This window comes from Epargyreus clarus, unplaced genomic scaffold, assembly GCF_041222505.1.
Source record: "Epargyreus clarus isolate Ecla_fem2 unplaced genomic scaffold, WU_Ecla_fem_2.2 ptg000001l, whole genome shotgun sequence".
NCBI lineage: Eukaryota > Metazoa > Arthropoda > Insecta > Lepidoptera > Hesperiidae > Epargyreus > Epargyreus clarus.
The window spans coordinates 12,849,207-12,874,916 of record NW_027332209.1 but is presented as its reverse complement, the minus strand read 5'-3'; the positions used below and the strand labels follow the sequence as shown (position 1 = coordinate 12,874,916).

Sequence of the window (25,710 nt, the reverse complement as noted above, 5' to 3'; positions counted from 1 at the left end):
CGTAACGATTTTGTAAGTGCGTACTGTTTCCTATGCGGTTCACCCGGGTTGTCAAAGTGTACTCATAGTACCTACCTACATAGATATTATAGACATCACATAATAACATATTTCATCATTATCAACCCATAACTGTCCCACTGATAGACACAACACTACAATGTACGAAAAGTTTAAGGTTATTCTACGGTACACCTCGTTAGTCAAATACACTTTGGTAAACATTCCACACTTTGACAACCCTTTTATTAAACTTTAGGACACATAGGTTTCGATGTTACACCGTTACAGATGTGTGAATAGGATTCGAACCCCGAATGTTACAATTTCAAACCTCTAGGCTATAACTTCTCAATGTATATCTACTGTGAATTAAGTTAAAACATTATCTAAGCATTATAATAGAACGTACATGTATTTCATTAATGTACATGAAGCTACTTACACCATAAGTTAATAATCTACAAAAATACACAAAATAAAATTTGAATTTGAAAAATCTTAGATATAAAATAATGCCCAAATACGCGTTTTATCGCAGTTTCTATGGCCACATTGCCCCACAAGCAGATCAGTCTTCGAGAGAAATGATTCTGCGCCGTTTATTAACCGGGTAATTCCTTGCAGTTTTATTGCAGTGCCACTTACGAGGTTTTATGCTTCTTTCATGGATTCTGAGAATTGTTTATTAAGAGCCTAAGTGTAACACTTTTTACAGGAAAATTCTGTACAACAGTATAATTATTAGAAATACATATTTATAAGTATTGGGAATAAACGGTTTAATTAGACGCATTCAGATGAAAATAGAAGGAAAACCAAATTGTCGCTTATTATGGACTTTTAAACTTTTTATAAACGTTACTATAGTTTTACGGCTCAGTACACTTTCAGCATTATCTTTTCCTATCTATATTTTTACATAAGTGAGGGTTCCGCAACAGTAGGTATAATAAATGTATTTTGAATATATATTTATAAGTATTGAGAATAAACGGTTTAATTAGACGCATTGAAATGAAAATAGGAGGAAAAGCATATTATTATCGCATATTATGGCATTTTCATATGATTATTAACGTTACTATATTTTTTCAGCTCAGTACACTGTCAGCATTATCTTTTTATATTTATCTTATTACGCAAGTGAGGTTTCGACTTAGAAATAAATTTACTGGACTCGTCAAAACAATCATGTGAGCCTAAACTCCAGGGTAGCCATCGAATAATCTTGTCTTTCTTCTGGCTCCATCCTCAGATCAGCTCCAAGATGCCCAATTATTTTTGTTTTAAAATTATAGTATTATCACTCGAACAATATTTCATTTCGATACCACAATTAGAAGTTTATGATAATTTGACTTTCAAGATGTTATCTTATATATAAAATTCTCGTGTCACACTGTTAGTTATCGTACTCCTCCGAAACGGCTTCACCGATTTTCACCAAATTTTATATTCAGTAGGTCTGAGAGTCGGCTACTATCTATTTTTCATACCCCTAAGTGATAAGGGTTGTTCACCCTTAACATTTTTTTATTTATATGGCAGCACAACGATTGCCGGGTCAACTAGTTTTATTGTAAGATACAAATAAAGCTAACAAAGGCGTGTTCAAAGTAAATAAAATCACTCAGATAATTCATAATACATATTTATTTATATTACTTTCCCTTTTATTTACACTATAATAAAGCTATATACACACAGTTTAGGTCCATATTACATTATCATTACTTACAAGCTCCGAACAATATAAAGTTCAATAAAATGTTTACAACAAGAGCTGATTAAAATTTGAGGGCTGTGGTTACATTTGTACACAATTACTTTTACATTTCATTAATAATCACGCATTATTACTTTTTAAAAATATTCGAAATCATAGTTCAAGATAAAATAACAGATCATTTTTTGAAAATTGAAAATAATATTCATAAGTATAGTCATAAAATTTATCGTCTAAATTAAAACTAAAAAACAATAATAAAAATTAATTCACGTTTTTGAATATTTTCTTGGTGTAGTGTCAAAAAGTGAATGTATATGACAAATGTGCAAAAAGTATTATAAATATTATGCTTGCTTGTGCAAGTGTAACCTAGGCCTAACGTGCAACAGTCTACCACTCATATACATAGGCTAATAGCAATAATACAATTGAGGAGTGCAAAAACGAAACCACTTTAGACCAAAATTATTTTTAAACTAAAGCATACAAAAAAATAGGCCACCTCTACTTAACTTCCATTTACATTTATATGATTTTTCTTTTGTAGTGCTAACAAAATAAAGTTTTACTAAAATTCATTATACGTGTAAGAAATATCAATCAATTATTTAAACACGTAAAGTATTTGTTCCCAAGCACAGCTACAACACTCGTTTTAGTAAGTGGCTTATTTTTTTGTCGACTAGCCCGAACCACCTTGAATTAAAGTGCTTATACACCATAATTTAGGGTAAAATGGTTTACCAAAATAACATTAAATTACTCTTTTTATTTCATTACTCCATAACAGTAAATCATAAATAACTTGCTTTTATACCCCTCAATTATATACGGATGCATTAATAACAAACATTAAAAATTACTTCAAAAAAAATCTAATAAAAAAAACTTTTCACAGACTGTATTTCTTGTATCTGTTATGTAAATAACTGTATTTTAGGCCTTATTTTAATTTGTAGCACGATTTCAATCACGTCAACTTAGACTTAACTTTACGCAGCTTGTGCATTGTCCATCTTATATTAAAAAACATAAAAAAAGTTATGCAATCAACTGAAAGAAAGGATAATGTGAACGTAACATTCAGATTTTGGTCGTTATTATTATCTACAGCATATTATTTTATTATCTCAGATTAACACTAATAGAACCTGAAATTATACATAAAATACTTCAAACATACACACAAAAACTGGCCAACATATTGTTTGAATACATATTTTAAATGAATTAAAACAAAAACAATTATGTAGATATTTCTCCAAAAAAAAAAATAATAACGTTTTGTACACTATAGCCAGCCCCACACTAAGTTTTTTACTGTGTTATGGTTGCCATGATACACACAAAGACAAATATAGAAACACCCAGACCCAGAACGGAAATTAAAATTCAACATTTAAATGTCTGCCTAACCAGAGATCGAACCCGGAACCCGCTACGTGTCAGACTGGTATGGTCACGTCAACCACATGGGTCGTCATCAATGTATCAAACGAAATTATTAATCGCTTGGAGAATTTATACTCCTATTATAAATACGAATAATTAAATAAATAAACCAAAAAAAACTAACATTTTAAAACATTGGGTTAAAACCTTCTTAGTACAACAATTATACAGTGTCTAAATAAATTCTATAACCTACTAATTCAAACGTGCACATTACATAATTTTAACATAAGTTTATTAGGGGACTGAATAATATGGTCGTGTTATACCAAAATTAATACACTCGATACATTTTCAACTAAGGTGGAATATATTATTCGCGATAACATTACCACTTGATTCAATAAATACTGTGATCGAAAATAGCGGCTGTTCTATACTTACGTTTTTATAAATCATTACATAACTCATAATATTATATGAACAATTGAACATGATTCGAAGAAAATTGGGTTTGAATTAACTAATTCCAACATTTCCAAAAAAAAAACTAAGTCCTTTAAGCACCATAGAAAAGTATTATCTATACTTAACAATACATATACAAATAATAAAATAAAATAAAATAAACGTAAATTTTGAATAAAACAGTTGCATACAAATTACAACTGTAAAAGAAATAAACTTTATAATTTCAATAATATACTTAAAAATAAAATAATAATAATAATACATAAAAATATAAATAAAAAAACTACTTCAACAGCTATGACACGAACTAAATTGTCTATGCCTATTTACACGACACCAAAATATAGAAATAACTAAACTAGGGAATTATATGAAAACGAAAAATCCGACTGCTCAAAAATATAGCCTATTTTACCCACGATTTAGAAGAATCCAACGATACCTCACATGTTAAAATCTGTCAAGCCGTTTGGGACTTCATGGCGTACAAAGAATAAGATATACATCCATTACATACGCTCGAAAAACATTACACTCCAGTAGGGTAATTTGTCTGTCAATTTGCCTGCCTTTTTCTCCAATCCTTACTAATATTATAAATCCGAAAGTAACTCTGTCCGTCTGGTTGTCTCTTCTTCACGCCCAAACCACTGACTGAACTGATTTTAATGAAATTTTGTACAAGGATAGTCTGAGACCCGAGAAAGGACATAGGATAGTTTTTATCCCGGAAATCCCACGGGAACTAGGGATGGCGATCTAAGATCGATTAATCGGAGAATCAATCTTTTGGACCCAAAACATCGATTACTTTAATCAATATTAGTAAGGATTGAATCATAAACTATGCATTTGATCAAGTGATGATCGTTAGCAAAGTTGAAGGTACGAATTTTCAGTTTTATGTATGTTTAATGTTTATACTATTTTCTTTTAAACGCGGGCGAAGCCGCGGGCAAAAACTAGTGTTCTATAAATTGTTTGTTGTTGTTTGAAAACCGCTGCAGTTTATACTGGATTTTTAGTTTTTTACTCAGAAGATAGAAGAACGCTTGAAGCTCATATCCCAAAAAAATGTAACACATACAATATACTTACAATTTACATTATAACAAGTATTATAACTGTTATAGTACTTTACATTATAACAAGTATTATAACTGTTATAGTATAGTTACTTATTTATAACAATGTTAAATGCGATTCAGACATATACATAGGTACACTGGATACAAGGCAATTTTGACACATTTGTAGCAATTTTTAACCACTTTTCTAACCCTCGAAAAACTATTCCAAATACAATAATTCAAGAAAGAAGTACTAAGATCTCATCAGTTTATTTATTCCCGCTTCCGCATGAGAACGCGGAACCGCAATGCGCGTAAGATTATAAAAAATGTGGATAAATGACAGTTGCTTTTGTACGATGCGATTTATATCCGCTGTCCTGTTACGGTAGGCAAAATATATCGATCTTTTTCTGTCATATAGCTACTATATAACATCGGCGGTTACTTACCGCGCGAAAATGCGGTCTCGTGAGTTTTAAAACAAAACAGCTATTCCGTTTTCGCGGCGGAGACGGAAAAAAAACACTCCGTGCGTTCTCACTGTTAATCAGATGTCAAATTATAGTAACTCTATTTTTTGGAATTAATAATAGTATACTACAAATGTGCAAAATATACATTAACTAACTAGTTTCAGTTAATTTTAGAATTACATCCACGCTAGAAAGGCAAACAGGTGAACATACAACCTTTATTTTAAAATTTTAAATATTCGCAGCAAATCTTTACAAAAATATGTGTTACATCATTGCCAATTGCTTTTTCTATGAACTAAATGAAACCATAAATCAAAAAGAGCTTATCTTGAGAACGTCTGAACCGATTTTGAAGAAACTCCCATGTAAAAGTAGATTTTTTACAGATTAAGTGTCCGTTTTAAAAGTGCAACCTCCAGCAAAAGCTTATTATGGTATAATACCTATAACAATGAGTCCACAAATGAGTAAAAATTGTTATTGTTGTTTAAAAACTGTTGAACTAATTTGTTTAAAAATAACAATTTATGTAACAAAAATTACTCAAAATTGTCCGAACTACGCACTAAAATACAATTTATGTTTAATGTAAGACAAAGTGGCAATAGAATAGTATAAAAACTTAAAACAACTACCTAAAACTTACCTACATTTTTTTTATATGAAATGTCAAATTAAATAAAAAAGACTTACTTTTCTACACAAGAAATATAAACAAACTGCGACAAAACAATATATTATTTTCCATATTCGAATATTAAAAATCTTAAGATAAAAAAAACATACTATAGTCTGATTCATAATTAGGTGTCCAAAATGTAAACAAACAAATGTCACTGTCAAAATTAACAAGAAACAAATCAGCTACTAAACTTAAAAATGACGGCACAAGAAATGTTCTGGGTTCCGATTGTGTTACCATTATCACATTTTAATTTTCTACCATAAACCTTGTTTTTTATTATTATTACTGTATGGAACGAAATTGAAGTAATATAAATTTTAGAAAATGTGAATTGGTCTTAATATTTTTAGATTATTATTTTATTATTGTTGTTTTAATTTAATATTGTCAAAAATAAGAAACTACCATTTGAAACGTATTTTCTTGATAGGTCAACACCTTTGTTTACATTTTGGACACCTAATTATGAATCAGACTATAGTCTTAGAACCAAAATTTTTAAATATTTTTTTAAAAATCCTCTAAAATGTTGTGCCTATAATTGTCAGTAGACCATATTTGATTCAACATGTCTATTAATCAACTAAAAATTGGAATTATTTCTAACTAAAACTATCGAAGAACTAACTAAATTTCAACTGAGTAATAACTGATCTTACAGGTATCTGGTATTGGAGATAAAAATCGATATATAAAAATAAATACGTATATATAAAATGGAATGTGGATACATACAGACAGGTCAATAAAAGTCAAAGGACTACACAAGACAATTAGGCCTTAAAAATAACAATTAAATTTTGAAAAATCATTTCTTTTTTTTTTCATATTTTACCAAAATGAAAAGTATGTTATTTTATTTTATTGATTTATGGCACGTGTCTACTAAATTTCATCCGGATCAATGAAAGCCAAATACTCAATATAATTATATTTAAGGAAAATTACTGCATATTATGTATGATATTCCATCCCTCATACATTTTTTATACTATATACCTTATGTCAGAATCATAATTATACTACTTTATTATATTTTACCCAAAACAGTAAAAACCCAAATCTTGAAGTAGGTATACTATAAAAATATTAAAAAAATAGATACATAAAACGGAGATACATTTCATATTACCTATATTCTTCAATTACACAGGTAATTATGTCGGGGTAATTACGAGTACGACAAACATAATATAGTGTACAAAGTTCCAAAAAAGCGTAGAGACATAGATAGCAATTAATATAATACGATAATGGGTACCGATGGGTTTCGTTTGGAATGTCTATAGGAAAGTGAAAGGAATTGTTCTAATTACCAATTAATCGTCCTCGTGTAAGAAAAGCGATAAAATCAAGTCAAATGAATAATTGCTAGTAACACCGCCATCTATATTAACAATATTAAAACACACAGTTCATCACGTGACTCACATAACACTCACATAACTTCCTTACTAATGTGCCTTATGAGCTTAACACTCCAAAAATAGATGGCGTGGACTCCAGATTTATGGTATCGATTTTAAAGATTATATGCGTGCTTCGTAAAAAATAACTCTTTTAATTTTTCCCAAACGTGCCAAAAGAAGTATAATTTCAAAAATATATATCTCAGATTCACACATATTATTGTTTTACCCGCATATGTCAAAATTAACCGCCACAGCACCGTTGAATTAAAATAAAATTCATGTAAAAATTCACTTCAAATTATTATGAAAATTAACATTCCAATCTTTGCACAAATTGCCTTAAATTAATATCCTTTTTTATAACATAAGTTGTTTTTTTTACTATTTAAACCAATTATTTTTTTTACAATTTCAAACTAACTTTAAATTAAAATAATCTCATTCATTAAAAGTCAGATCATTTATATTCAAACGAAATTAAAATTTTATATAAGAGAAATAAAGATTGCACAGTTTTTTTATAAACTATACAACATTAAAATAATCGTTAATATAAATCATACTTATTAATAAGTATTATTAATTATTATTATTAATTATAAACAATATATTCAATTCATAAATAAAATTGAACTAAAATTTTAAAAACATTCCTATCAGAACTAAAAAAGAAATTACAATTGCATAATCATCCAAGTTATATTCCATTTAATTAACATCATTATAATAAAATATTTTTCTAATAGAAACATAACTAAAAGATACTCGTAAATATACCACGATTCGTTTCATTGTTTAGTGGTATACGTAGTTATTGAATATTTTATTGTAATAATTATAATGCTTAGAACTCAAGGAGCGTATTTCTTCTAGTTTGAAACAGGATTTCAATTATTTAAATTGTAATTATTTTTATTTAAAATAAATTTACTTCCAAGAAACAGATTTTATTCATAAAAGTTGCATTTGGGCTTCGAACTTTAAATTGAAAATTTAAAACTAAAACAAAATTATTAATAATATTATATACCAACAATATTTACAATATGCATATGTGGAATATCTAACAATAACTTAACTTGAAATAGGTTGAGATTTTGAAAAATACACACCAAACATAAAATTTCAAATTATATTCTGTTGAAGAGATTCATTTTTTTTTTTTGGAAAATTGTTTTTACTATTCGATACAACGTCGATTAATTTCAAAATAAATTATGTGTTACATCTTTGCGCAATATATGTGTTACACAATATAGACGCGCCATTTTGTCCCCCTCTAAAAATATTATCTGGGCCTTCATCCACTAGAACACAGAATTTCTTGCCAATAACGCGTTACGTCATAACTTGTTCAAAACTTAATTTGGACAACTTCTATTTATAGCGAATATAAAAGTAATCAACTATTTATTAAAATTCCATTTGCTAAAAAAAATCTAAAGCAAAAAGTTCAATATTAAAACCATACACATTCATAGACTTTATTTAAGCTAATGTTGTACATAATTCGGTCTCATGAGAGTACACGATACACTAATATTGATCTAGTGCGACACTCCGATATTTACACTATTACCGCATGAACTAGTAACGTATACGTAATAACTTGCTATTTTTTTAATTCAAAATACAAAATGTAAACAAAAAATATTATCCATAAAAATAAACATTGTTTCAAATACGGACAGTGATATCAATGTCATAATAATTTAAAATTTAATTTATCTCCTTAGTATTCTTGCTTATATTTAAAATTTAGTCCAAAAATAAAAACATAAATAAAACAAACAGATAAACGGTTAAAAAAGCTGAAAATATATAAGCAAAGCAATAAAATGTTCCAATATTTTTTATATCAATCAGACATTGCTTATTTTTTGTAAGTATGTTTTTATACGGCAGTACTTTATATCAATCCATAAAAGATTATTTTCCTCAACCTACCGCTATATTCGACAACGATAACTTTTTGTTTACATTCATATATCAATTTGACAATCAAAATATTTATTTATACCCAAAGTTCACGTAGAAATTAGAATATCTTCTGTTTAAAGTCCAAACTTTAAAACATTTCGAAAAAATACCTATAACTCCTTTTGCCGTGTGTCGTACAAGGGAACCTGCTTGTATTCAGGGAAGGGATATAAGACCAGGTGGTCAGCTGTTTTGTACCAGGGTATTAGGCCGTTCTGAAACAAAAGCAATATATTATGAAACTGAATTGACGATGATCAACCCATTATAGTCCGAGGCAAACTTCTAGTCCGCTCTGAAGTTTTTGCATACAGGTGCAGTTTTTCTGACTGTCAATGCGGTCTAATACGACTACAAGCATATACTCCGTAGCAACGTAAGGGCACACTAACTGCACTATGTCCCCGCGGGCGAGAGTCCCGTGCTATCGTAGTCCCACTAATATCTACAATTTGCTGTTGCGACGCGACTCATTTCTATATTCAGAGCGGACTAGAAGTTTGGCGCGGACTTTACTATCCTACTCTTTCGTGCCCATCGAGACTTGCCATAAAACAGAAGTGTGAATTGTTTGATGAATAACAAGCTAAGATTCCATTATAAATAAATGCTTTATTAATATAATAATAAAACTTAAATTATAAAGAAATAGGAAATTATTATAGCCACTTTGCCATACATTTACTATTTTACAATACGCATATAATTTTTTTACGTTTATGAAGTTATATTTATGCTTAATAGGCAAGGTTTTCAGTCACACATGTTCTTACCACTAAACTTCGACTAAAGGTTCAGAGTGGTTCTAAAATTTGTCGCAAAATAATATTAGTATTTGCTACTTTTTCAATAAAATTAAATAATAAATAACTTACCACATTGGTTCGTTTATTTGTCCCCCGACCGTAGCCATTCCAGTGATTGCCCGCTACGCCTATTAGATCGCCCACCTACAAATATTTTAAAAGATATTTCATTTATCAGTTTATTTTATTTATTATATTTATTGATAATATCTGAATATCTGAAGATCAGTAATTCTATACGTCACTTCTTCAAATCGACCATGTTCTATTTTATGTATATCATAGATTTTTTGTTGTGTAGCCTTACAATTAAGCAATCGTGCTACCTGATGGAAAGTTGTCATCACCGCCTATGGACATTTGTAACATCAGAGGAGTCGCCAATTCATGGGTGGCAGTGTCCACTTCTTTTTTACTACTTTACTCCAAAAAAATACTATTAAACCAAGAAGATATTAACCGTCTAGCCATCATCTATATAATATCTAATATTAAATTTTGTATAAATTTATTTCTTAGGAATATTTAGTCAACAAGTTCATAAGTTTATAATTAAGTTTGTGTTTTTTGGATTTCATTATTTATTATGTACGAGCTTTTGCCCGTGGCTTCGCTCGCGTTACAAAGTAATATTATTAACTAAGAAGATTTATATAAACTTTCGTCCCCTATTTTATCCCCTTTGGAGTAGAATTAATCAAAATTCTTTCTTAGCGGATGCCTACGTCATAACATGTACCTGCATGCCAAATTTCAGCCCGATCCGTCCAGTGGTTTGGGCTGTGCGTTGATAGATCACTATGTTAGTCAGTCACTTCTGAGTTATATATATTTAAAAGATTGTTGTTGTTACTTAAGTTCTTGTAATCTATCTATCTATCTATCAATCATACCTGGAAGGATATCTCCTGGTTCCCGCGTGACGTGTGCGGCATTATGGCGCGGCGGTTGTGAGCGTTCTGTCCGCCGAAGTAGTAGATGTCGTCCAGCGAGTAGAAACTGTCCGACGCGTCCACGCGATTCGTTTGCATCATCTCGTACGCCACGCGACCCACCTGGGAATGAGAACGTGATGAGTGAACGATTGAATGAATGGAAATTGTACGGTTGATATCTTATATATAAAATTCTCGTGTCACAATGTTAGTTACCGTACTCCTCCAAAACGGCTTTACCGATTTTCACCAAATTTCATATGCATATTCAGTAGGTCTGAGAATCGGCTACTATCTAATTTTCCTTCCCCGTAAGTGATAAGGGTTGTTCACCGTTAACATTTTTTTTATTTATATGGCAATACAATGGTTGCCGGATCAGCTAGTCATTTTATAATATGGTGAAATTAGTTATGCTCTAATATGATAGGTGAGGCCGGTTATTTGTTTTAAAATATGACGAATGAATGAAAATTTTAATGGAAAGAATACGGATAATATCCTGTTATAATATGGTAGTTGAGGCCAGTTGTTTTCCGTCTGATAAGCTAATGATCCAGGTTTAAGTCAAATAAAAAGCCAAATAATTGTGATATTTTTAAGTGATGTACATAACATAATACAAATTAATTACAATTTGAAATGATACCATGCCACACATATATGGCAGAAAGAGTTCTGTATCTTATTGTTTTTCAAACAATTTTCTTTTATATCTTTGTTTGGTAGGTACTGATGCGCCTCAATGTTTCCATAAAAAAATGATATTTCCAAATTTTTTATTTGTTTTTATAAAATTTTCAATAATATTTGTGATCGAATGTCGACCAGTGTGTGGTGTGGAGCGCAGACATGTTTAACATACGTTAGTATTATGTAAGTGGGTGAACATTAATTAATAAAAAAAAATGATGTATTTTTCTTACCTGACTACTAAACGTACAGACGAGGTAATCACACATGGACAGCATGTGCAAGTCCACCAATAGCCCGGTAAGAGACAGTGGTGTGTAGCGACGGTGTGTCGCCGCTGTCTTCGCTATAGATGGATCCCCTAAGAACTCGTAATCCGGGTACTTATCCCTCGCGTCTTGTAGCACCTGGCAATGAAATATAATTTTTTTATCAATAAAGTACCTATGTATTTAGTTAAGTTTTTATAGGCCTGGAGTGGCAAACAAGCATGCAGTCCACCTGATAGGCTACTAAAAAGCTCATGGATATGAGGTAAGGTTGGTCACGCGGTGCTACCTCTGAGAATTAACTTGGAACGCCTCAGATAACATATCCTAACGCCTAACCGCTCGCTCGCTTACGAATATATATAACCTGTAAAAGAATAGGGGTTCTAGCCCTGAAGCTGATCACTGATGCGTAGCCATTCTTGATATTAAGATGTTCTCCTCGTATGTAAATCAGCCGACATCCCTACCCTTCTTGCACGAAGTAGTCGTGCACGTGCGTTGCAGCTGCGCAAATTATTTGTGCACGTGCGCTGCAGCTGCGCGAATTAATTGTGCACGTGCGCTGCAGCTGCGCGAAGTAGTCGTGCACGTGCGCCATGTGCTCGCGATGTGTGCAGCACACAGACACACAGACACACACTCACGTTAGCGTCGTCCGTGGCGAGGTAGACGCGGCGCTTGCTGACCGTGCGCGTGCGCTGCAGCTGCGCGAAGTAGTCGTGCACGTGCGCCATGTGCTCGCGATGTGTGCAGCACACAGACACACAGACACACACTCACGTTAGCGTCGTCCGTGGCGAGGTAGACGCGGCGCTTGCTGACCGTGCGCGTGCGCTGCAGCTGCGCGAAGTAGTCGTGCACGTGCGCCATGTGCTCGCGATGTGTGCAGCACACAGACACACAGACACACACTCACGTTAGCGTCGTCCGTGGCGAGGTAGACGCGGCGCTTGCTGACCGTGCGCGTGCGCTGCAGCTGCGCGAAGTAGTCGTGCACGTGCGCCATGTGCTCGCGATGTGTGCAGCACACAGACACACAGACACACACTCACGTTAGCGTCGTCCGTGGCGAGGTAGACGCGGCGCTTGCTGACCGTGCGCGTGCGCTGCAGCTGCGCGAAGTAGTCGTGCACGTGCGCCATGTGCTCGCGATGTGTGCAGCACACAGACACACAGACACACACTCACGTTAGCGTCGTCCGTGGCGAGGTAGACGCGGCGCTTGCTGACCGTGCGCGTGCGCTGCAGCTGCGCGAAGTAGTCGTGCACGTGCGCCATGTGCTCGCGATGTGTGCAGCACACAGACACACAGACACACACTCACGTTAGCGTCGTCCGTGGCGAGGTAGACGCGGCGCTTGCTGACCGTGCGCGTGCGCTGCAGCTGCGCGAAGTAGTCGTGCACGTGCGCCATGTGCTCGCGATGTGTGCAGCACACAGACACACAGACACACACTCACGTTAGCGTCGTCCGTGGCGAGGTAGACGCGGCGCTTGCTGACCGTGCGCGTGCGCTGCAGCTGCGCGAAGTAGTCGTGCACGTGCGCCATGTGCTCGCGATGTGTGCAGCACACAGACACACAGACACACACTCACGTTAGCGTCGTCCGTGGCGAGGTAGACGCGGCGCTTGCTGACCGTGCGCGTGCGCTGCAGCTGCGCGAAGTAGTCGTGCACGTGCGCCATGTACTCGTCGATATGGTGAAACGCCGCCTCTGTGCCCACTTTGTCCGTCCGTCGTATGTGTACACTGTAGAGACAGATATAACGATATTATATAAATCATTTCGAAAAAATATTAATTCAAAATGGCAGCAATTCTATTTTTAGCGCTCGTTCAGTACGTAAAAGTTTCTTTAAAAAAAAAACATTAATCTTTGAAAATGACAGGCTTTATAACTTTTGATACGCTTGACATACAAAACGATTCTCATTTAAAAAAAACAGTTTAGTTTATCAAAAGTAGAAAAAATTCTAAAAAATCATAAATATATTTCACGTAATTTTTCATTGGTATAATTTCATACAATTCATGCAAATTGTACATTCAATACATTCATTAAATTCGTAACACCTTAAAAAAACAAACACGCTGTATAAACTTTCAATTTATAAAAAACCACACGCTGTTTACACAAACGTCTCACCCCACTATCGGCGTTTTGAAGTTCATCTTCGCTATGGTGTCGTTGATCGCCTTCTGCATCGCGGCGCGCGGTCTCAACACGTACTTGAGCATCTGGCCGATCCACCACGACGCCGGGTCACCGTTGAAACGAACTATCCTGGACAGTTCACACTATGTTCATTCACGATATTCTTTTTATTATAAGTATTCATTTTTTACTCGACTGCGAAGGCCTATGTTTTTCGAGTGTATGAATATAGGTATGTATATTTTCGTTATCTTTGGCACACCCTGCAGCCCAATCGGCAGATTTTGTCATATGTAATGTCATTGGATTCGTCTAAATTGTGTCTCTATTAAAGTATATTTTTAAGCAGTTACATTTTGTTTTTAGGATAATTATCTGGCTTAAAATTCCGATATATTTACAGGCTTTAAACTTCTTAAACTTGAGTCATGGCAGAAAAAATAATATTTTATTACGTGTAACGTTTTTATATTTATCATTATAGTACTTCGCAGACATTGCATAATGTAATGTCCCCAGCACTGATAGCAACACTATTTAGTTTGCTAACACACCAACACGACCGCTCGGGCCGACGGTCGCACACAGACTGACTCATAACCGGCACTCACCTTATGACAGTAGTGACATATGCACTCAACAAAAATTACCCACCTACCCACATGCACTACATACAATATTATTATTTTCTCTGCAACGGACAATTTTAGACACATTTAAAATTGGACTCTTTAAGTATGGGAAGAATGACTATTTTTTATTGAACACATACCTATGAGCCAGATCCTGTGGTATCGCCAATGGAAGGAACTTGGGTTTCTGTGAGATGGAATCGATGAAGGGTAGTGACACCACCTTCGCGTCGTAAGAGCCTGGAATCAACAAAGACAATTAAGAGAATTACACATGTAGAGAGTCCAAATAATTCAATGTTTTGTAATAAAACCGAAGAACCAAAAGAGTTTCAGGTCCACCTGATAGTAAGTCGCGGCCGCCCTATGACATCTATATTCAACTCCATTTTATGCCGTCCGAAGCCGATGTTGACTTTATTGCCCATTATGGGAATAAATCAATGAAAAAACTACATATAATTCTATAAGAACATCTATAACAGTGAAAAAAGCCCTTTCTTCAATTTTGCCGCCCCTCATTATTGACACTGTAGACAAAAAACCCGGCAACGGCAACTCTCGGCAATTACTCTCATTACATCACCATAAATACATCTGAAACCAACTCACCAGGCCATTGCAGAACTTTGTCATCGTACGCCGTGACACAGCTGTCGGAGATGGGGTGGAACACGTACTCCCAGCCTTTGTTGTTGTACCTCCAACCCTTCGAGTTGAGGATAAGGGTCCTCTCTGTCGCGTAGGCGAATATCAAGCAGTAGACTATGTGGTGGAGTTGACAGCCGAAGCCACAGCCCTGGAAGTAAAGAAATATTTGTAACCATTTGTAATGATCATGCATTCACCTGATGGAAAGTAGCCCCTGTCGCCCATAGCAGGGGTCGGCAAACTGCGGCCACATGGGGCTCTTTACGAAGTGAAGCTCATGTGCGGCTCTTTAGTTCCATGCGCTAATATGATTTGATTTATAAAAAAAAATCGTTCGTACAAGTGTTTAGTGACGTCGAAATTTTCTATTTGATTATTCAAATTCAAAGCTATGGCTTTGTTGATCATTTAATTTGTTTGCTCAATTGTCAATGTCGTAAGTAAACGGTAAATTGTTTTAATTGCTTACTTAAATAAAAAGTGATTATATAATAACATCATGTATAATATATAATGTCTAATTTGTTGTGAATGAGCACTGATTATGTTAGAATAAATAGATACTTTTCTTATGAATGAAATGATTAGATTTTTTGTGTAAAAGAACTTCCTTAATACAAGTAGTACATATTTACTGTTTTCGAGAAAAAAAATGTTGCTCTTTAAAAACATTGAAAATTGTAATTTTTTACTCTTCTGACTCTGTCTGTCTGAATAGATTTATTTAACTAACCCATAACATAAGGCGGACTACATACCCCTTCGGTAAATCTGTTACATAAAAACTATAATCTACACAAAACACATAAGATCAAGTGGGTCTAAAGCTTCTTGTTCGATGATATAAAAATAAGTTATCTGGAGGTGTCAATGGACCGAAATAACCTCGTAACACCAGTGTACTAAACATACTTTTATTCTATATTTAACACCATCAATGTACAGTTTTGGCTTACGTGTATAAAGTACTTCTTACTTTCATATAGTTATACGCGGAAAATAACTCGTATTTTGTAAGTTAAAATTTTGATAAATCTAAACTATAAAAATAAATGAAAATTCAGAAGTGGGCTTGGGATATGATCGTCGGATCCCTCAATTAAGAGGAGTCAGAGGTCGTAATTATACCTGGGCTTTGATCCTCGAATCTCTCGATAAAGGCAATTTCGGCCATTACACTATCCATAGTGTTAGCATCCATGCTTATGCATTCCTGTACGCAATTCTATCTAGGGTTCATTACATATCCGTAGGCAGCATTGACCCCTTACAATAAGGTGGACACTACTCATTTGCACATCTCCATGTACTATACAAATACCTTAAACCGTACACAAATTTAATACTATCCACAGTCGAAAGGTGTCATCGACCCTAGTTTGTTTGTCCGCGTGTGACAATCGTGCCCCTGTGTTTGTTTTACTAATTATGACGTCATCGGTAAGCGGGCCCCTCGTGGATAAAAACGCTTTGATACAACACAAGAGATTGTTTATTGAGAGATTAATTAGTGTTCCTATCTTCAATACAAACTTCGTACAGATAATGACTTCTTTGTTGAAAATTTCAATAAAACTCTAATGAGTTTGCGTCAATGTATATGAAGTAAATCTAATTATAACCACATTTTAAATTACAGATATTTAATATTATATTTTAATGGTCGTAGTTCTTGCGTAAACATTTATAAAACATCGTTAATTATCAAGAATATAATTATTGTGTTCCGGGAGTAAGATACAAAAAATATTGGAAGAAATCGTACATTTTCATAAATACATATTATCATATAAGGCAAATAAGTAAGGTATTAACAGTTATTTTTTTTCTTTTAGTTTCATTATAATTTTAAGACAAGTGGGAAATTTACGATTTCGGATTTCAATATTACATAAAAAAAAATCTTATAAATCAGTAAAAAGTTTTCCAGTGTTTTCCTTTAAAATCTTACGACACGGATCACGTGTCACAGTTTTCATGTGTAGATGCTAATCCAAAAGCAAAACTGCTCAGCAAATTTCAACTGAATTTTATTAGAGTATAATGGTTCATGTTTGGTGCCAGTTTGATAGATACTTTTGGAACTGATAGATGGCCCTAGAAACATCTATTTTTTAACAGTACCTTCAATTTTAAAGACAATTTTTAATGTGATACAATCCTTTCAGTTCGATTCCAGCGACACCACCGCCACACCTATTTCTGCCTAATAACCTGTTGGCGCTGCTGTGTTCTGGTTTGCAGGGTGTGGTAAGGGACATACTTTTCCGAAGCATTCCAGCTTAGTCCTCAGGATAGCGGCACATCTGTGGCCAAACTCAGGTAGGAATATCTAATCCTATCTGGGGTTGATTACAGATGTCCATGGGCGGCAGTAGCCACTTACCTATATTATGAAAAAAGCGCCTGCCTGGGCCAACACACTTAAGGACCACCTGGGTTGGTGCCTTATAGGTGGCACTATATAGTATGTATACCCAATTATTATATTGTTAATAGGCATTATGTCACATTGTGTAAACGCGTGTAGCGTGACATTATCTCAGGCACATCTAAAAGCTTCCGTAATTACATGCTTGAATCGCGTTTGCGATATAATTATACACAATTGCATCCAATTTAAACCACAAACCACAGAGCTAATATGACACAGAAATAACTTTATTATAAAAATTATATTTCTTCATTAATTAGTCTTCTTCAGCTTATTTGTATGTTCTTAGAACGAATATTATCTTGTATGTGATTATTAAAACAGAATCATTGTGAAAACAAACAAAAAACGCCACTGATAAAAAGATAGCCTATCTCACTACCATAATTTAGACGAATTCAACGACACCTCATGTGTAAAAATCCGTCAAGCCGTTTGTGCTGCAAGACATATCAAAGAATGAGACATACATACATACATGCACACTCACATACGCTCGAAACACATTAACCTACTCACGCCTCCTTCGCAGTAAAATTAAAGGAGTATTTGCTATAGAGGAGATAATAAAAAGAAGTACGGAATAAAACAATATAATTAACGTAATAAGTACTAAGCCGTAACCTGTCATTATTATCACCAATAAGTATATAATATTAGGTAATTGACACTTTTATGTTCTTAACTGTAATAAACATATTAAATAATATTGTAGTGTATCTATACTACTTCAAAATAACATGCATTTTATTGATAATATCGTTGTTACCTAATAAGAAAACAAACTAATAAATAAATATTTGTTTATCGGTCTATCTGTACAAGTATTACAACAGATAATGAATACTATTCAACTGCACTACAAATGTGAGTACTATGACAGATAAACAATATAACATATTATTATATCTATTCCAGACACTTTTTTAATATTTCTTATCTGTTATTTATAGCGAGGTGACACGTGCTTATAATCGTGACGTATGTGCACAGATAACATATCATTTCTGTGTGACCTGAGATCTGTGGTGCGAACAGACATTATTTTAAAAATCTGTAATCTAACCGTGAACCAGCTGTGACCGAGCATCCATTATTTCCGGAGTTTTTTCGCTGTTCGAATCTGCATATAATAGCAATGATTCGTAACAAATGAAATAAATAAAGAATCATATCATGTACATTTTTTCTAATGGAAGTCCTTCCTATGGTCCTTCATAAATGTGTTCCTACCCCTGAGGACTAATGCCCGTTATTTATTATCAATCTATCCAATAATTGGAATACCACTGACCATCAATCACTTGCTTATCTTCCTTCAGAACCCAACCAAAACGTAGCACCGCCAAACACTAATTATTATAATTAAAAAAATAAATGATGCGTGGCTCTCTCCGAAGTGGGATTAGGGAAGAAATCAGTCTTACTTCAAAAAAAATTAACAGAGTATAACTATTCCGGTATTGACCTCAACTTAAATGCAGTGTAATGCATCTGTATTTTCGATTTAAAACTTACTTAGCCCTCAGGAGCAACGCATCTGTAAATTAATCTTGTAATCATAGATAAGTATAGATATCTCACCGCCTTGTAATTGAAGGAAGCCATTAAATGGCTTACACGGCTGACAATTCTGTCAGCAATTTAATGGCTGTCATGGTGTAATTTACGCGGAACAATGCCGAGATGCGCAGTTAAGTGGTGCAAAAACACGTTATCGAAGAAAAGGTGCGGAAAAATATAGTTTTATTCGTGAATTATCTAAAAACTACATTTTTTAATATCTGTCAAACACGGAAAAAGATGACAGTGACAATTTCATTTGTCAAAACTGGTCACATTATCTTGTTAGGAGTGAGTAATCTTTACTAATCTATACTGCCGTCGCAATTACAGAAGGCACAACTAACATTTTGCAAATGTTGAGAAAATCGAGATTAAAATATTTTTTTAATTTTGTAAAAAAAAATACGTTTAAAATGTTTTTTCTGAATTGTGTAAAAGTTAAAAGTTGCGTTTGTTTAGTATACATACAGCGATAGTTATATAATATTTTTAATTTTAATGGATATACTTAATAATTAGCATATTTATTTTTAAGTTAACAGAAAAATTAACATTAAAAGAGCAATATTACGTTTAATAAGTACATATAACCTTAGACATACACGCTCAATTATTCCTTCGATTTCATCCACAATTTGTTTAAAAAGTAATTACTGTTTATTACCAATAAAAATAATAGTTATATGGCCTTCAAAACGACTTAAAACTTGTTTCAACAGTATCTACAACCAGTCGAAATAAATTTTATAGGTATTACGAATTTTATTGCCTTCAGATGTTACGATCAGGGAAACGGTGTTATTTCTATAGCACCGCGCTTCGCTACTCAAGCGTAAGCAGTCTTATAAAGTGGGTATTATGGTTTTCGGGTTCCGTACTCAAAGGGCGTAATAATTTGCCACGTGCGAGTCGAATTCACACACGGAGGCCTCCGTACCACCAAATTATTCATATTTTTTTAATTTCAGTATTTGTTATTATCATCATCATCATCAACAACCCATTACTGTCCCACTGCTGGGCACGGGTCTCCTCTCATAATGAGAAGGATTAGGCCATAGTCCACCGCGCTGGCCAAGTGCGTATTGGTAGACTTCACATACCTCTGAGATTTTTTTTTTATAAATCGCTCAGGTATGCAGGTTTCCTCACGATGTTTTCCTTCACCGTTTAGCAAGTGATAATTAATTTCTAATACGCACATAACTTTGAAAAATCAGAGGTGCGTGCCTGGGATTTGAACCTCGAACCCCACGATCCGGGGGGTCCGAGGCCGAGTTTCTTAACCACTAGGCTATCACTGCTTACCATATCTTTGTTATTATAGCAGCCATTAAAATACATGCATTGCGAAACTTTGCTATCGTCTACCTATCGGTTTAATAGATAAAGCGAAAAATGTCGAAAAGGGTGGTTTCTTGTATGACGACTCCAATTTATTTTTTAACTTTTTTTATTTATTTTTATAGCGGCTCACATTACACATATTCTGTGAAAATTTCAAAAGTCTATTAATTACGATTCCAGAGATTCCACACAGACAGGCAATGGAGGCTTAGTAATAGGGTTCCGTTTTTACACTTTTGATACGGAACCCTAAAACTGAACCCTATTACTAAGCTATACTATCTGTCCGTTTGTCACAGGTCTCTATAACCTTAATAGATAGACACATGAAATTTGTCTTGTCTTTTGATAAAGGGATTTGAATCCAACAACTCATTATAATTACAACCTTAAAGTTATTTATTTATTTTATTGATCTAATTAGAACGGCCGAGGCCACTTACACTAACTAGACAGATCTAACATACAGACAACTCACAGAACTCCAAGCATACAGACCTGATCAGCTTCCAGTCATCAGCAAGCACATCACACTTCGGATAACGAATAATACTAATCAGTTATAAATCGACGGAATTAAGTTCACTCAATACTACAAGGCTTAAGACTTAATTGAATTTTCTATAGCTAATTAACTAACACCATCTTGACACTGACCTTAGAAACTTAATAGCTTCATAAAGGAAAATCTTGTGAATAATAATGGTATATTAACAGACACTGTATGTCGACAAGGTCTTAGGTGATACTTTGTCTTCATCATCAACCCATTACTGTCCTACTGTTGGGCACGGGTCTCCTCTCAGAATGAGAAGGATTAGGCCATAGTCCACCGCGCTGGCTAAATGCGTATCGGTAGACTTCACATACCTTTGAGTTTTTTTTTATAAATCTCTCAGGTATGCAGGTTTCCTTACTGTGTGTTCCTTCACCGTTTAAGCAAGTGATAATTAATTTGTAATACGCATATAATTTTGAAAATCAGAGGTGCGTGTCTGGCATTTGAACCTCGGGCCCCTCGATCGAGAGGCCGAGTTTCTTAACCACTAGGCTATCACTGCAATGATACTTTGTCTTACACAACTATATCGTCACCGGAAAGGCTAAAAGTCTAACATGCAAAGGGCCGCTTAGCATATTAGACTTTTAGCATTTCTAGTGACGATATAATTCAAATTTTGCCATCCCCGACCTCTACGATTCGGTATAGTCCGCGCTGAACTGCTAGTCCGCTCTGAAGTTGTTGCGAGAAAGGTGTAGTCGTACAATTTACTATGGCGACACGATTCATTTCTATATTCCGAGCGGACTAACAGTTTTACGCTTGTATACCTTAATTTCAAGAAGATCGAAATAAATAGAAATAAAATCATCACATGAAATCAATAAATCCTCATGAAAATAGAGAGCCGTAAAAAAATACCTATGTTATAATTTATTTTTCACCCCTCCCCTCACCTTTAGGAATAAAACAGTAAAAATAACACCACCAAACACAATTGGGGGCGAAAAAAAGGTAACCCAAGATACGAGTAAATTTGCCGCCCCTAAAATCTGCCGCCCTAGCATCAACCTTAGCCAATTAGTAATCTCACCTATTGCTAACCTTTTTTTTTTTTTATCGAGGTGGAAACCTTCAGAAGGTACCCGACGTGGTGGGAGTGAAGTCGAGTTATGTGGGATTTTTACCGCACTAAAACCCCGGGATCTCCAACGGAACACCGGAGCCCTCCAAGCGCGATGCCCAACGGGCTCTACCCTGGGGGAGCAGTTTCCGCTCCTCCCACACCATGCAGTGTTTACGACGGTATGCGACCACACATGCCGTCGTCCTTCCCGGGGTTACTTGATGGACGGTTTGAGCTCCCACTCTTGCCGCCCGCAACCCCGGAAGCCCCCTTTTAGTCGCCTCCTACGACAGGCAGGGGATACCGTACCCCTATTCTAGTCCCGGAACTACAGGGACAACCTATTGCTAACCTAACTCTAAGTTTCATATTGTGACACAACCGTTATCGCGTTAATTCCACTTACGTTTAGAATTAACTGCGAATTAATTAGGTTTTATAGACACTTATGCTTATCGACGAAGTTATGTGTGAGGCAGAACGATTAAAAAAACAGCTAATGTTCGTATTATTACGAATCAATTTAATAAATGTATGTTACAATGTTTTTTTATTATATATGTAATAATAATAATACTGCTGAGCTAGCCAAGCAACTCATTTCTAAGTTCTATTTATTATATTATATTAGTATATATCATAATATTCTTTCCCACTGCGGAGTGCAATGTTTTATGTGCGTATGTACGGATGGCATGGGAGTATATACATGGGCTATATTTTTAAGCATTCGGATTTTTATCGTAATTCCCTAGTATAGTTTAAAGTCTCGTATTTATTTTAATTAACAACCCGCGAGTCGGAGGGGTTATCATACAGGCCAGAAAGACATCTAAATTATATATATATATGTAGATTTATAGTGGATGGATGGATGGACCATTACATCCATCGCAGAAGAAAAAAAATGGCGTAGGGCTATAAAAGCAAGGATTATTTATTCAACTACCTACACGTGACTGAGAATACCAACGTTTTATTATATACCAATCGGTGTTCTGTGTGTCAATATAAATACTTCCTAAATAATAAAGTATGGATATGTCACCGCCTTCTATTTGAAGGAAGCCATTAAATGGATTAAGCGGTCGACAATTCTGTTAGCCATTTAATTGTCACGGTGTAATATACGCGAAACAATGCCGACATGTGCAGTTAAGTGGTGCAAAAACACGAAATCGAAGAAAAATCGCGGAGAAATATCGTTTCCTTCGTAAATTAAAAACTACATTTTTTTTATATTTTTCAAACACGAAAATAGATGACAGTGACAATTTCAATTGTCAAAACTGGTTATATTTTCTTGTTAGGAGTGAGTAATCTTTACTAATCTATGTAAATAACATAGTTAAATCAATAATTTACTAACTGAGTAAGATTGAAGTTTAGCTAGCAAATATGTAACTCACGAGGAGTTTTGTAATTAACAACTTGTGAAATAAGTTATTTAGTTAGATAAGCAATGTTACTTACAAATTATAAATTTTTACATATACAAACTAAATAACCCAATAAACTTTTACATATACAAAGTGTAATGAAGACTGGTCTCTTCAAAAGAAATTGTTATTATATGTGTGTTCGTATTTTTAATAACTTACCAGATTCTCTAAAGGACATGCTACTTACCAAATTCAAAACAATGTTATTTGAATTTTTAATCCTACATTGTTTTTACTCTGTTGAAGAGTTTTTTTCACTGCGATAATTTAATAATAATTATGTAATATTTTTCATTTAATTTAAGTATTGTAATGTTATCACCCCATATAATTGATGTTAGCATTGAGCAGCAATTATCATATTGTGTAATTTTAATTGATGTATTTTAATTTATGTTTAGTTTATTTGACATTACTTTTATATTGTTGCATGCCGATATTGGCCAAATGTGTAGAACTTTGTCAAAATATACCATCTAATGTACCATATTTGATGCAATGAATGAATAAATTAAAAAAAAAACATTTAGTATGCAATATATTTTGTAACCATTTTACTATTTTTTTAGTTAACGACATTTCACTCATTTTAACAAATTCGCAAGTACAATTACATTCAAGCAAGTACATTCGTAATTTACAATAAAATGTCTTACCTTATTCAAGTTGCAGATGACCTTCCTGGCCTCTCTGCAGTCAGGTGGGTTTTGCAAGTACCGCAGCCTCCTCTGTATGAGATCGCTGACGTTTGCCGCCTCGGCCTGCCGCCACTCGTGGTACCCATCTAACTCTGGCAGCTTCTGCTGGTCTGATAGGATCGTTCTGGAAACGATGCTATGGTTAGAAATGCATTACAAAAATACTGTAAAAAACTTCACCTAAAGACCCACTGAAATTAACTGTAGTATTATTATAATGATAATTATTTTATGGTAGAATTATAGTTCTACTTTTGTGTCGTTCTATTTTTTGTGCCATAACAGCAGTGTTTAAACGTTGATGTATTCTCGTTTAAAAGTTGTTATAAGATAGACAGACACTTATGCGAAACATTTCATCTTTATTCTCAGGGCTAATTCAGCTCAGATAGGACTTAAATTTTACTTGCACCTTACTAAAAGTTTTCTAACGTAATATCAGATGGACGGCATGACGTATAGACGTTTACTACCTGTTATAAAAATAACAATTAACTTTTAACACAGCTTCGAAAACAAAGAGATGTGAGAGTTGAACTCCGGATGTCTATCGTCAAAGGTCGAAATTAAAACCTGGCTACTATGACTATATAATATACCTATCAAATAGATACCTTTTTCTTTCACCAACTTCATCTAAAATCGCCTGTATCTTCTCCGGTTTGATCTCCTCCTTCAGGAGTTTTGTCAACTCGTGGTTGACATAGTACCATATTTCCTTCGTGTTAGAGAATATCCGTCTCCTGAGGTTCTCGTATTCTTCCGTAGGACCATGGCCTGACTCCAGGAGCAAAGCGCCCGTGTCTATGTCTTTTAGGTTTAAGCTGTAAGAAAGTGATAAATTGTAGGTTTTGCAAGGAGTTACTCTTGGCCCTATACTTTCTATCAACATTATTTTACCGTGTTAATCTGGTCTCCATATAATGAGATAGGTTTTAGTTATAGCCTTCCGTGATTACCCCATATTATTCAAAAATAAAAAAGTTAATTAATTTAAAAACTACTAAAAACGTTAACGAAAAGACGAGATCACCGGTGTATCGATTTCGTCACAATGTTTTCTTTCGTCGTTTAAGTGGCAATAATTAAATACTAGGTGATAATTTGTAATATGACTCCATTTTGAATAATTTCATGTTCGTGAATTATACTTATACTTTTCTCCCAAAAATCTTCACAGTTTGACCAAATGAACACGTACCAATTTCATTTTTGCATAACTTAAACAA

At 34.2% G+C, this 25,710-nt stretch overlaps 1 protein-coding gene across 1 annotated transcript in view; it reads right to left on the bottom strand.

Moving 5' to 3' along the window:
* Window positions 1-7,861: 7,861 nt before the first annotated feature.
* Window positions 7,862-25,710, bottom strand: part of FucT6 (alpha-(1,6)-fucosyltransferase 8) — a 30,500-nt gene continuing 12,651 nt past the window's right edge. The window contains exons 4-13 of the mRNA XM_073086196.1: window positions 25,096-25,305; window positions 24,440-24,605; window positions 15,328-15,514; window positions 14,856-14,955; window positions 14,075-14,212; window positions 13,524-13,677; window positions 11,889-12,062; window positions 10,921-11,082; window positions 10,097-10,171; window positions 7,862-9,436 (exon numbers count right to left, since the gene is read on the bottom strand). Coding sequence (XP_072942297.1) covers window positions 9,332-9,436; window positions 10,097-10,171; window positions 10,921-11,082; window positions 11,889-12,062; window positions 13,524-13,677; window positions 14,075-14,212; window positions 14,856-14,955; window positions 15,328-15,514; window positions 24,440-24,605; window positions 25,096-25,305 — 1,471 coding nt within the window. The 3' untranslated portion in view covers window positions 7,862-9,331. The remainder of the gene's footprint in view (window positions 9,437-10,096; window positions 10,172-10,920; window positions 11,083-11,888; window positions 12,063-13,523; window positions 13,678-14,074; window positions 14,213-14,855; window positions 14,956-15,327; window positions 15,515-24,439; window positions 24,606-25,095; window positions 25,306-25,710) is intronic.